At 44.7% G+C, this 13,244-nt stretch overlaps 2 protein-coding genes across 2 annotated transcripts; both read left to right on the forward strand.

The window, feature by feature from the left end:
• Positions 1-922: 922 nt before the first annotated feature.
• Positions 923-2,579, forward strand: LOC146963263 (E3 ubiquitin-protein ligase TRIM39-like). Its single transcript, XM_085767997.1, has 2 exons — positions 923-1,034; positions 1,144-2,579. Exon 2 carries the CDS (start codon positions 1,161-1,163, stop codon positions 2,577-2,579), a length of 1,419 nt encoding a protein of 472 aa, XP_085624123.1. The 5' UTR covers positions 923-1,034; positions 1,144-1,160.
• Positions 2,580-4,299: 1,720 nt separating this feature from the next.
• Positions 4,300-12,165, forward strand: LOC146963264 (E3 ubiquitin-protein ligase TRIM39-like). The gene is made up of 7 exons (XM_085767998.1): positions 4,300-4,411; positions 4,521-5,938; positions 7,030-7,274; positions 7,617-8,103; positions 11,423-11,499; positions 11,610-11,709; positions 12,037-12,165. The coding sequence occupies exons 2-7, from the start codon at positions 4,538-4,540 to the stop codon at positions 12,163-12,165; spliced, it is 2,439 nt and encodes an 812-aa protein (XP_085624124.1). The 5' UTR covers positions 4,300-4,411; positions 4,521-4,537.
• The last annotated feature ends 1,079 nt before the right edge of the window (positions 12,166-13,244 follow it).

Below are 13,244 nucleotides of genomic sequence, written 5' to 3' on the forward strand. Positions count from 1 at the left end.
TGGTGCGTTCAAGGCAGCCCGTAACTCGTGTTTTTCCGACCTGTTAAGTTGTACCAGTTCGATCTGGTGCGACTTCACGGGTCGGAAGTTACGAGTGGCCGTTATAGTGACTTTCACCGGTAAAACAGGTCGGAAAAACACGAGTGGGTTGCCTGGAACGCTACAAAGTCGTAAGTTGTGACTTGAAGCTGTAATTTACGGTTTCAAAAGCCTGCCTGGAACGCAGCATTAGCCAAAACGACCGGATCGCTTACTTCTGCTTTAACATGTCAGTTCATCACAAAAGATGAATGTACATTCGTTCCTGTTTTTCATCAACATAATAAAATGTTGTCTTGACTTGGATTCATATTCAGCTTCGTCTTTAACGTCTCCTGCATCTACACAACATCCCATTCTCTTTATAATTAGCAGCAGAGGTGGAGGAAGTGTTGAGATGAAGTACTGACACCACACTGTGTACAAGTACTCGGCACACAGGTACAAGTACTGCACTTAAACAGTTGCTCCCTTCCACACAAAGAATCAAGATATTCACACCCAAGTTTTTCTAACAGGTAAAGCAGCTTTCTGACCACAATTATGTCAAGTTTCAAAGCTGTCAGAGTTTGTATTATTAATCTACATGAGTTTATATGTCTTAACTCCCACACACAACATGGTATGACAAGGAAATGTGTACGGTATATTACCTTTCTTTTTTTATTTTACATCCCCATGCACAACAGTTATTTATTTATTTATCAAAAAACACGTGAAAAGACCCTTTTTAAAACAAGGCACATGCCTAGAACTGCTCCTCTACATTAATCTGGACTAACCTGTTCAACATTCAGTCATTTTTCAAATCTCCGCCCCCTCACATGACTCACCTGAAAAAAACAGTAAACAGTGCATTGGACTCTGTCAGTCCCTGAGACGCAGACTGAAGAAGAGACGATCAGATTCAGCTTCAGACCAAACTAACAACTTCCTGTGAGTGAGTCCAGCTACAACACTGCTGCTTCAACCTGCTGACACTCCACACACTGAAGGTGAGTTTGACTAAAACCTGGACTCAGAGTCACAGTAAACTTCAGTCAAGTCAGTAGAGGAGGGAGGGGAGCCATGACTGACTCTACTTCCTGTCTGCTGTGTTTTCAGCTTCACTCACAGACTCAATGGCTTCCAGATTGGAGGAGGATCTTTGCTGTCCGGTCTGTACGGAGGTCTTCAGAGATCCTGTTGTTCTGTCCTGCAGCCACAGCTTCTGTAAAGACTGTCTGAAGAGCTGGTGGAAGGAGAAACAAGATCAACTGTGTCCAGTTTGTAAGAGAAGATCTTCAAAGGGTCTTCCACCTTTTAGTCTGGCATTGAAGAACCTGTGTGAGAGCTTCTTACAGCAGAGAGATCAGAGATCTTCAGAGGCTCTCTGCAGTCTGCACGCTGAGAAACTCAAACTCTTCTGTCTGGACCATCAGCAGCCAGTGTGTCACATCTGTCTCCATTCAGAAACACACACCAACCACAGAATCAGACCCATCAATGAAGCTGCTTCTAAACTCAAGAAGGAACTTGAGGAAACTCTGGAGCCCTTAAAGAAGAAGTTAAAGGGTTTTGAAGAAGTTCAGGAGAAGTTTGATCAAACAGCAGAACACATTAAGGTCCAGGCCCGACACACAGAGAGGCAGATTAAGGAGCAGTTTAAGAAGCTTCACCAGTTTCTAGAAGAGGAAGAGGAGGCCAGGATGGCTGCACTGAGGGAGGAAGAGGAGCAGAAGAGTCAGAGGATGAAGGAGAAGATGGAGGCTCTGAGCAGAGAGATAGCAGCTCTTTCACACACAGTCAGAGCCACAGAGGACGAGCTGAGAGCTGAAGACGTCTCATTCCTGCTCAACTACAAGGCTGCAGTGGAAAGAGTCCAGCAGCGCCCCCTGCTGGAGGATCCACAGCTGGACTCAGGAGCTCTGATAGACCAGGCCAAACACCTGGGCAACCTGACCTTCAACATCTGGAACAAGATGAAGGACATGGTCTCCTACAGTCCTGTGGTTCTGGACCCAAACACTGCTCATCCATATCTCATCCTGTCTGAAGATCTGACCAGTGTGAGACTAGGAGACAAACAGCAGCTTCCTGACAATCCAGAGAGGAGTGATTATTCCTGCTCTGTCCTGGGCTCTGAGGGTTTTAACTTAGGGACTCACAGCTGGGATGTCGAGGTTGGAGACAGTACGTACTGGGGACTCGGTGTGTTAACAGAGTCTGTGCAGAGGAAGGGAGATGAGATAGTGTCTGGATTATGGGGAATATGCTTCTGCGAAGGTAAATACGGAGCATGTTCACCATCAGGTCCATTCACTGTTCTCCCAGACCAGAAGAAGCACCAGAGGATCAGAGTGAATCTGGACTTGAACAGAGGAAAACTGTCATTCTCTGATCCTGATACTAACACACACATACACACCTTCACACACACTTTCACTCAGAAGATGTTTCCATACATTGACACTATTGATGACCTCCCATTGAAGTTGTTGCCAGTGAAGGTTTCAGTGACAGTGGAGGCAAGGCAAGGCAAGGCAATTTTATTTGTATAGCCCGTTTTTACAAACAGTTTGTCTCAAAGGGCTTTACATGGCATCGTAACAACATCCTCTGTCCTTAGACCCTCACATCGACTGAGGAAAAACTCCATGGAAACCCTTTTAACAGGGAAAAATCTGAGAAACCTCAGGGTGAGCAACAGAGGAGGGATCCCTCACCCAGGACGGACAGACGTGCAATAGATGTTGTTACAGACAAGAAAACAAGCTGTGGAGCAGAGCAGTTAGAGATAAAGAGGATGCTCATACTTATCTTAAAGGATAATTTCCGTTTTTTACGACCTGGACCTTATTTCTAGCATAAAATTCGATCACTTACTCACCCAGACAACTTTGGTGTCATTTGGAGTCATTTTGACGAAATTAGCCCCAGTGGAGCGGCGCGTATATCCGTATAATGCGAGAACACGCGGCACGCAATGCAGTCTCTAAAAAACACATTATCTTATTATCTTATTAAACAGTTGCTCCCTTCCACACAAAGAATCAAGATATTCACACCCAAGTTTTTCTAACAGGTAAAGCAGCTTTAACTATTTAAGACTTATATTAACACAAATATATCACTTACTTCTGCTTTAAATAGTTATATCTTCCGACAGCAATCACTTACATAGAGTGTTTGGTCTGAAACACGGGTCTGTCAGTCACTCTGCTCTGCTCTGAGCCGAGGAGAAAACTTTTCTCGTATCCTACAAGTTTTATCCAATGAGGAGAGAGAACGGCATGCAGGGCTGTGTGTGCAGCCAAGGGACGCTGTGAATGTGGTGACGTAGCGACGAGGACTGTTATGGTGCGTTCAAGGCAGCCCGTAACTCGTGTTTTTCCGACCTGTTAAGTTGTACCAGTTCGATCTGGTGCGACTTCACGGGTCGGAAGTTACGAGTGGCCGTTATAGTGACTTTCACCGGTAAAACAGGTCGGAAAAAACACGAGTGGGTTGCCTGGAACGCTACAAAGTCGTAAGTTGTGACTTGAAGCTGTAATTTACGGTTTCAAAAGCCTGCCTGGAACGCAGCATTAGCCAAAACGACCGGATCGCTTACTTCTGCTTTAACATGTCAGTTCATCACAAAAGATGAATGTACATTCGTTCCTGTTTTTCATCAACATAATAAAATGTTGTCTTGACTTGGATTCATATTCAGCTTCGTCTTTAACGTCTCCTGCATCTACACAACATCCCATTCTCTTTATAATTAGCAGCAGAGGTGGAGGAAGTGTTGAGATGAAGTACTGACACCACACTGTGTACAAGTACTCGGCACACAGGTACAAGTACTGCACTTAAACAGTTGCTCCCTTCCACACAAAGAATCAAGATATTCACACCCAAGTTTTTCTAACAGGTAAAGCAGCTTTCTGACCACAATTATGTCAAGTTTCAAAGCTGTCAGAGTTTGTATTATTAATCTACATGAGTTTATATGTCTTAACTCCCACACACAACATGGTATGACAAGGAAATGTGTACGGTATATTACCTTTCTTTTTTTATTTTACATCCCCATGCACAACAGTTATTTATTTATTTATCAAAAAACACGTGAAAAGACCCTTTTTAAAACAAGGCACATGCCTAGAACTGCTCCTCTACATTAATCTGGACTAACCTGTTCAACATTCAGTCATTTTTCAAATCTCCGCCCCCTCACATGACTCACCTGAAAAAAACAGTAAACAGTGCATTGGACTCTGTCAGTCCCTGAGACGCAGACTGAAGAAGAGACGATCAGATTCAGCTTCAGACCAAACTAACAACTTCCTGTGAGTGAGTCCAGCTACAACACTGCTGCTTCAACCTGCTGACACTCCACACACTGAAGGTGAGTTTGACTAAAACCTGGACTCAGAGTCACAGTAAACTTCAGTCAAGTCAGTAGAGGAGGGAGGGGAGCCATGACTGACTCTACTTCCTGTCTGCTGTGTTTTCAGCTTCACTCACAGACTCAATGGCTTCCAGATTGGAGGAGGATCTTTGCTGTCCGGTCTGTACGGAGGTCTTCAGAGATCCTGTTGTTCTGTCCTGCAGCCACAGCTTCTGTAAAGACTGTCTGAAGAGCTGGTGGAAGGAGAAACAAGATCAACTGTGTCCAGTTTGTAAGAGAAGATCTTCAAAGGGTCTTCCACCTTTTAGTCTGGCATTGAAGAACCTGTGTGAGAGCTTCTTACAGCAGAGAGATCAGAGATCTTCAGAGGCTCTCTGCAGTCTGCACGCTGAGAAACTCAAACTCTTCTGTCTGGACCATCAGCAGCCAGTGTGTCACATCTGTCTCCATTCAGAAACACACACCAACCACAGAATCAGACCCATCAATGAAGCTGCTTCTAAACTCAAGAAGGAACTTGAGGAAACTCTGGAGCCCTTAAAGAAGAAGTTAAAGGGTTTTGAAGAAGTTCAGGAGAAGTTTGATCAAACAGCAGAACACATTAAGGTCCAGGCCCGACACACAGAGAGGCAGATTAAGGAGCAGTTTAAGAAGCTTCACCAGTTTCTAGAAGAGGAAGAGGAGGCCAGGATGGCTGCACTGAGGGAGGAAGAGGAGCAGAAGAGTCAGAGGATGAAGGAGAAGATGGAGGCTCTGAGCAGAGAGATAGCAGCTCTTTCACACACAGTCAGAGCCACAGAGGACGAGCTGAGAGCTGAAGACGTCTCATTCCTGCTCAACTACAAGGCTGCAGTGGAAAGAGTCCAGCAGCGCCCCCTGCTGGAGGATCCACAGCTGGACTCAGGAGCTCTGATAGACCAGGCCAAACACCTGGGCAACCTGACCTTCAACATCTGGAACAAGATGAAGGACATGGTCTCCTACAGTCCTGTGGTTCTGGACCCAAACACTGCTCATCCATATCTCATCCTGTCTGAAGATCTGACCAGTGTGAGACTAGGAGACAAACAGCAGCTTCCTGACAATCCAGAGAGGAGTGATTATTCCTGCTCTGTCCTGGGCTCTGAGGGTTTTAACTTAGGGACTCACAGCTGGGATGTCGAGGTTGGAGACAGTACGTACTGGGGACTCGGTGTGTTAACAGAGTCTGTGCAGAGGAAGGGAGATGAGATAGTGTCTGGATTATGGGGAATATGCTTCTGCGAAGGTAAATACGGAGCATGTTCACCATCAGGTCCATTCACTGTTCTCCCAGACCAGAAGAAGCACCAGAGGATCAGAGTGAATCTGGACTTGAACAGAGGAAAACTGTCATTCTCTGATCCTGATACTAACACACACATACACACCTTCACACACACTTTCACTCAGAAGATGTTTCCATACATTGACACTATTGATGACCTCCCATTGAAGTTGTTGCCAGTGAAGGTTTCAGTGACAGTGGAGGCAAGGCAAGGCAAGGCAATTTTATTTGTATAGCCCGTTTTTACAAACAGTTTGTCTCAAAGGGCTTTACATGGCATCGTAACAACATCCTCTGTCCTTAGACCCTCACATCGACTGAGGAAAAACTCCATGGAAACCCTTTTAACAGGGAAAAATCTGAGAAACCTCAGGGTGAGCAACAGAGGAGGGATCCCTCACCCAGGACGGACAGACGTGCAATAGATGTTGTTACAGACAAGAAAACAAGCTGTGGAGCAGAGCAGTTAGAGATAAAGAGGATGCTCATACTTATCTTAAAGGATAATTTCCGTTTTTTACGACCTGGACCTTATTTCTAGCATAAAATTCGATCACTTACTCACCCAGACAACTTTGGTGTCATTTGGAGTCATTTTGACGAAATTAGCCCCAGTGGAGCGGCGCGTATATCCGTATAATGCGAGAACACGCGGCACGCAATGCAGTCTCTAAAAAACACATTATCTGCCGCAAAACTCGTTCATTTTGCCAATATTTTGTTTTGATAAACCAGTGCTATTCCCCTCCGAGCCCGTGGTGGCATGTTATCAACATCCGGCGTCTGTAGGTTGCCTACTAACCTCTGATCTGGATTATGTCATCTCCGACCGCTGCCCGGCTCATTCTGATAATAATCATTCCGCTTCAGCATTCAGGTCCATTTTTATCTCAACTAGCCGGAGCTTTAGTGAGTCCAGGTTGAGGAGAGGAAGCCTGTGGAAGCTGAACTTCGTCGAGCTGCTCATTTTGTTCTGACAAGTCAGAAACACGCAGAATCGAACCGTAGCATTAGCGATAGCAAGTTAGCGGAGATGACATCATCCAGGTCGGGTTAGTAGGTCAACCTACAGGCGCAGGATGTTGATAACATGCCACCAAGGGCTCGGAGGGGAATAGCACCAGAATATAATAACAAAATATTGATGAAATGAATGTGGTTTCGCCGCAGATAATGATGCAAGATGGCGGCGCGCATTTGTGCAGCGGCTCACGGCTCTTCCTCTCATTGCTCTCTTTTGATGTTACGGTACTTTTCTCTAATTTGTTTTTGCACACTCGGCTCTGCGAACATCCTCTACACTGGACAGAACCTCCTGGAAATCGGGGCTCAGCACCAGACACCCATTACGAGTGTTTACCAGCACTCGCACAACATCCCAGAGGAGATAACAAGAACACCGGGCTCCCCGTGGATTGTAACCACAAAGACCATCACAACCTGGCCTGAGAATGCACTCTCCAGGCTGCAGGACTGCTTCACAGTGACTGACTGGGACCTATTTGAACATCACGAGCTGGAAACCTTCACTAGTACGGTACTGGACTACATCAAGTGACCAGTCAGGTCCGTACACTCCTCAAAGCCCGCAATGCCGGAGACGAAGCCTTATACAGAACTGCTAGAGCGGATCTGAAGAGAAGCATTAAAAAAGCCAAAGCGGACCATAAGAGGAAGATAGAGTCCCACCTGTCCAGCAACAACTCACAGGCGGTGTGGCAGGACATTCATGACATCACGAACTACAGAGGCTGCCCTAACAGGAGACCTGGGTGCGACGCTAGCAGAGGAGTTGCTGCTTCTTTGCCCGCTTTGAGACATCACAGCAACACTCATCAGCCCCTGCCCTGCCGCCTGCCCCCCCTCCCCCTCCCCCTCCCTATATCCTCCCTCCAGTTCCAGTCTCCGCACCCCCACACTCACTGTCAGCGAGCACGAGGTCAGACGGGTGCTCCTGGCAGTGAACCCCAAGAAGGCTGCTGGCCCAGACGGAGTCAAAGCGTGTGCCCTCCAGCTCACACACATCTTCACCATAATCTTTAACCTCTCCCTGGCCCAGGCAGTCATCCCGTCCTGTTTGAAATCCGCCACTATCATCCCGGTACCGAAGAAGTCTCCCACCACCAGCCTGAATGATTACCGCCCTGTGGCCCTCACACCGGTAATCACGAAGTGCTTGGAGAGACTGGTCCTCCAGCACGTCAAGGATCATCTCCCCTCAGGCTTCGATCCCTACCAGTTTGCATATCAGACCAACAGATCCACTGAAGATGCCATCGCCGTAGCCCTCCACTCAGCGCTGTCACACCTGGAGCAGCAGCAGAGCTACGTCCGGATGCTCTTCGTGGATTACAGTTCTGCCGCACCTGCAGCCACAGCTTCTGTAAAGACTGTCTGAAGAGCTGGTGGAAGGAGAAACAAGATCCACTGCATCCAGTTTGTAAGAGAAGATCTTCAAGAGAACATCCACCTGTTAGTCTGGTGTTGAAGAACCTGTGTGAGAGCTTCTTACAGCAGAGAGAGCAGAGATCTTCAGAGGCTCTCTGCAGTCTGCACTCTGAGAAACTCAAACTCTTCTGTCTGGACCATCAGCAGCCAGTGTGTCTCGTCTGTCTCCATTCAGTAACACACACCAACCACAGAATCAGACCCATCAATGAAGCTGCTTCACAACTCAAGAAAGAACTTGAGGAAACTCTGGAGCCCTTAAAGAAGAAGTTAAAGGGTTTTGAAGAAGTTCAAGTGGAGTTTGATCAAACAGCAGAACACATCAAGGTCCAGGCCCGACACACAGAGAGGCAGATTAAGGATCAGTTTAAGAAGCTTCACCAGTTTCTAGAAGAGGAAGAGGAGGCCAGGATGGCTGCACTGAGGGAGGAAGAGGAGCTGAAGAGTCAGAGGATGAAGGAGAAGATGGAGGCTCTGAGCAGAGAGATAGCAGCTCTTTCACACACAGTCAGAGCCACAGAGGACGAGCTGAGAGCTGAAGACGTCTCATTCCTGCTCAACTACAAGGCTGCAGTGGAAAGAGTCCAGCAGCGCCCCCTGCTGGAGGATCCACAGCTGGACTCAGGAGCTCTGATAGACCAGGCCAAACACCTGGGCAACCTGACCTTCAACATCTGGAACAAGATGAAGGACATGGTCTCCTACAGTCCTGTGGTTCTGGACCCAAACACTGCTCATCCAGATATCATCCTGTCTGAAGATCTGACCAGTGTGAGACGACGAGGAGTCAAACAGCAGCTTCCTGACAATCCAGAGAGGATTGATTATTTCCCCTCTGTCTTGGGCTCTGGGGGTTTTAACTCAAGGACTCACAGCTGGGATGTCGAGGTTGGAGACAGTACATGGTGGGGACTGGGTGTGTTACCAGAGTCTGAGCAGAGGAAGGGAGACAAGATACTGTCTGGAATATGGGGAATAGGATTTAATGAAGGTGAATACGGAGCATTTTCACCATCAGCTCCAGTCATTGTTCTCCCAGTGCAGAAGAAGCACCAGAGGATCAGAGTGAATCTGGACTTGAACAAAGGAAAACTGTCGTTCTCTGATCCTGATACTAACACACAAATACACACCTTCACACACACTTTCACTCAGAAGATGTTTCCATACATTAACATTGGTAGAAACCTCCCAGTGAAGCTGTTGCCAGTGAAGGTGTCAGTGACAGTGGAGCAGAGCAGTTAGAGATGACGAGGATGATCATATTTATAATGTTGTTTATTTCTTAAAGGGAAAAGTCAGTGAATTGAACCTGTTAAACTTCACCTGTCCTCCTGCTGTCTTATTATTACACTTTTGCCTTTTTACTACTTTTCATGTGTGAAATATTTTCACTCTTATCATATTCTTCAGATGAAAAAATGTCAAACATGAAAAGTTGAAAAGTGATTCTTGTTTAATTACATATGTAAAAAGTTTGTATCTGTTCAAATGAAATGATCTAAAATGTATTAACGTGTCACTTCATCACAAAAGCTGAATGTACATTTGTTCCTGTTTTTCATCAACATAATAAAATGTTGTCTTGACTTGGATTCATATTCAGCTTCGTCTTTAACGTCTCCTGCATCTACACAACATCCCATTCTGTTTATATTTAGCATCAGAGGTGGAGGAAGTGTTGAGATGAAGTACTGACACCACACTGTGTACAAGTACTCTGCACAGGTACAAGTACTGCACTTAAACAGTTGTTCCCTTCCACACAAAGAATTAAGATATTCATACGCAAGTTTTTCTAACAGGTAAAGCAGCTTTCTGACCACAATTATGTCAAGTTTCAAAGCTGTCAGAGTTTGTGTTATAAATCTACATGAGTTTATGTGTCTTACTGTAACTCCCACACACACAACATGGTATGACAAGGAAATGTGTACGGTAAGGTTTTTAAAAAATTTTTTTTTAACATCCCTATGCACAACAGTATTTTATGTATTTGTTAAAAAACACAAGAAAATACAGTTTTTAAAACGAGGCACGTGCGTAGAACTGCTCCTCTACATGAATCTGGACTAACCTGTTCAACATTCAGTCACTTTTCAAAGCTCCGCCCCCTCACATGACTCACCTGAGATAAACCAGGAAGAACTGTATTTGGACTCTGTCAGTCCCAGAGACGCAGACTGAAGAAGAGACGATCAGATTCAGATTCAGCTTCGGACCAAACCAACAACTTCCTGTGAGTGAGTCCAGCTACAACACTGCTGCTTCAACCTGCTGACACTCCACACACTGAAGGTGAGTTTGACTAAAACCTGGACTCAGAGTCTCAGTAAACTTCAGTCAAGTCAGTAGAGGAGGGAGGGGAGCCATGACTGACTCTACTTCCTGTCTGCTGTGTTTTCAGCAACCTGATCTCACAGAAATGCGTGAAATGAGCACGACTTCTTAATAACGCATTGCGTGCTCCTGGCACGCATTGTGTAAGAATTGCGTGTGGGCACCACGCAAACAGGGCTCACAGAAAGTCAATGAGGATCCTTTTCGTGATGGACACACGCATTATCAGCTCTGAAGACGTCATGCTGCTGGTGCTGGAGGTCCCCGGAAGTGCGAATGAAATGGATATTCAGAAGAGAAAAAAAACGTTTTTTTTAGCTATAACTTTGTAACCATTCAAGGCAGACGACCTATGGGCTTATACTTTTTTCGTTTTGACGAAGATTTTTTCAGCTTGTAGTTGCTGTCGTGGTTGTTTTAAACGCTATTTTATGAATGTAATTTTTTTTTCATTATTGTGGTAGGCCAACGTTTGGTGCATTATTTTAATCATTAACGTTATATTTATTCAGTTAATGTGTATTTCGTTTGTTAGTTATTACGAAGATTGCTCAGATTTCCATCGTTGCTATGGTTACAGTGAACGATCAGCTGATTTCATTGTGACTGACGTAGCTTCCGGCAAGTCCGTCATCGTCTCACCGACAGGCAGCCCCCGTTCAGGTAACGTAAACAAACAACATGGAAAATTGTGATTAAATAATTAACAGTTAAAGCTATTTTACCTCCAAAAACCAGCCAGTGTCGTCAACCACAAACAAAGTTTGACAGATGTGGTTGATCAAAGTTGTTAAACTGGCTGACTTTACTAGCTGCACTGTTTGATGTAGATTTTAATGATTAGGCTAACGTTAGCTAGGCTAACATTAATGCTACATGCCAGCCCTCACTGTACTTTTCTCACTGTTTTACAGGTAACAGATAATACAATGGCTACAGCTGAAGCTGAGTTCGATGAGATGCTCAGTAAAACGAAGAGCCTGACACAAAGGTAATTTAAATATCTTATTCCATGCATGGGGATCAGATATTATGATGCATTTGTGCAGGAATTCTGTGTGGTTAACTGCATTACTTTGATTATATTGTGTGTTTTTTTAGGTATGGTCAGACCTGCCACGATGGAGAAAACGTGATGATCATCTCTGTGTCCTTGAGGAGACCGGTGTGGAGATGCTTGATGAACAAGAGCCAGGATTTGGTATGTGATCATGATAATTTGTGCATCATTATTCTTATTTTGGTAGAAAAACATCATGTTAGGATTTCTATGCGGATGTACCAGTCCAAGAAGCTTTCTGAAGTCTGTAGTAGTTGTAGTCGTAGGCCTGCACACCTCAACACCACTGCTCTTACCAATCATATTTCCAACACACGCAACATAACACCACCTGAGAACTCTGGCCTAAACTTCATATGGATGCTGGCAGAAAATGGAGTATGCCAGGGTGGGCTGGCTTATGCAATATTTACAATTACCACCTTTTAATTCTACATATAAGTGTATTTTCAATTATTCTGTCAACAGACTGGCAAAGTGTGTTTGAACACCGTTTTACCAGAGTTTTATGGAGTGGGTGATAAGCTCTTTCAAGGTGGACAAGCTGTGCGCAGAATAGAGGATGACACTTGTTGGAAATTCCCACGGGTCACGTGATTCCCGCGGGATGGGAGTCAAAGTTTTATTAATCCTGTGATTGGGACGGGACGGGAATAAAAATCAACGGGAGCGGGCAGGAGCGGAAACTCCATTAATAGATGATGATTTTCAGCCGTGTTAAACAACCAAAAGGACAGATGCGTCCATTTTTGCCGTCATCTTTCAGTGAGCCAAAACTATTTTGGCTTGCGTTAGTTAGTTAAATGGGGAGTGGGCGCAGGAGACACACAATAATGACAAAATGCAACATTTTTGCAACATGTTTGGGTTCATTCAACTGAGATGGACATAAATGGACATGGTGTGACCAATGTACGGTTTTTATTTTTTATTTTCTCCAGCTCTGAGGAAGGGGGCTACTTTGACGGATGCTTCTCTGCAATGATGATGACTTCCAAATGAGGGCCAAGCATGTACAGTAAGTGCTTTTGTGTATTTTCCACATAGATTCTCATTGAACTTCTTGTACTACTTGAAAGTTTATTTTTAAAATAACATTAGAAACTTTTTGTCTTTGTATGCACCAGGAAAGGGCATCTGTGGTCGGTCTCAGCTGAATGCAGCAAAGGCGAGGACAACGAGGAGGACTAGGGGAGTAGCTCCAGCCTTGATGAGCAGGTGTGTATCATATAAGAGTTATGCCATCATGGCATTATTCTTTGTGCTCTAAATATGTACAGGCAAGTACCGTATAATAACATTCTTATTCTTGTTGATAGTCCTCAACTATATTCTCCTAAATCTATGCAACCAACATGTTTCACTGTTTAAGCTGACACACTATACTTCTCTACAAGTCATTTTGCACTTCATCTATTCACAACCGTACTACACTTGAATAATTGATTAAGTCTCACTTTCACAGACTAACAAAAACCCAGCAGTTGAATGAATCTATCTATTGGGCTCTTTTGGTTTTGTTTTGTTTGTTTGTTTTTTGAAAGAAGACATTAAGAGTTTAATTGCAATTTTACTTACTACTTTATGTGTGACTGTTAATATATTTTCACCATCAGTACAACAATTACTGCTATTAATGCTGTATGCAATCCTACAGGGGAGAGATCTTCGCATAT

The sequence above is a fragment of the Trachurus japonicus genome, chromosome 22, assembly GCF_045865225.1.
Source record: "Trachurus japonicus isolate A0001 chromosome 22, Traja_1.0".
Taxonomy (NCBI): domain Eukaryota; kingdom Metazoa; phylum Chordata; class Actinopteri; order Carangiformes; family Carangidae; genus Trachurus; species Trachurus japonicus.

Excerpts from the sequence above, each read along its gene's own strand:
- LOC146963263 (XM_085767997.1), top strand. The coding sequence starts at position 1,161 with ATGGCTTCCAGATTGGAGGAGGATCTTTGCTGTCCGGTCTGTACGGAG.
- LOC146963264 (XM_085767998.1), top strand. The coding sequence starts at position 4,538 with ATGGCTTCCAGATTGGAGGAGGATCTTTGCTGTCCGGTCTGTACGGAG. Across the intron at positions 7,275-7,616 it reads ACGGTACTGGACTACATCAA|TTCCAGTCTCCGCACCCCCA; the intron begins GTGACCAGTCAG and ends TCCTCCCTCCAG. Across the intron at positions 11,500-11,609 it reads ACGAAGAGCCTGACACAAAG|GTATGGTCAGACCTGCCACG; the intron begins GTAATTTAAATA and ends GTGTTTTTTTAG.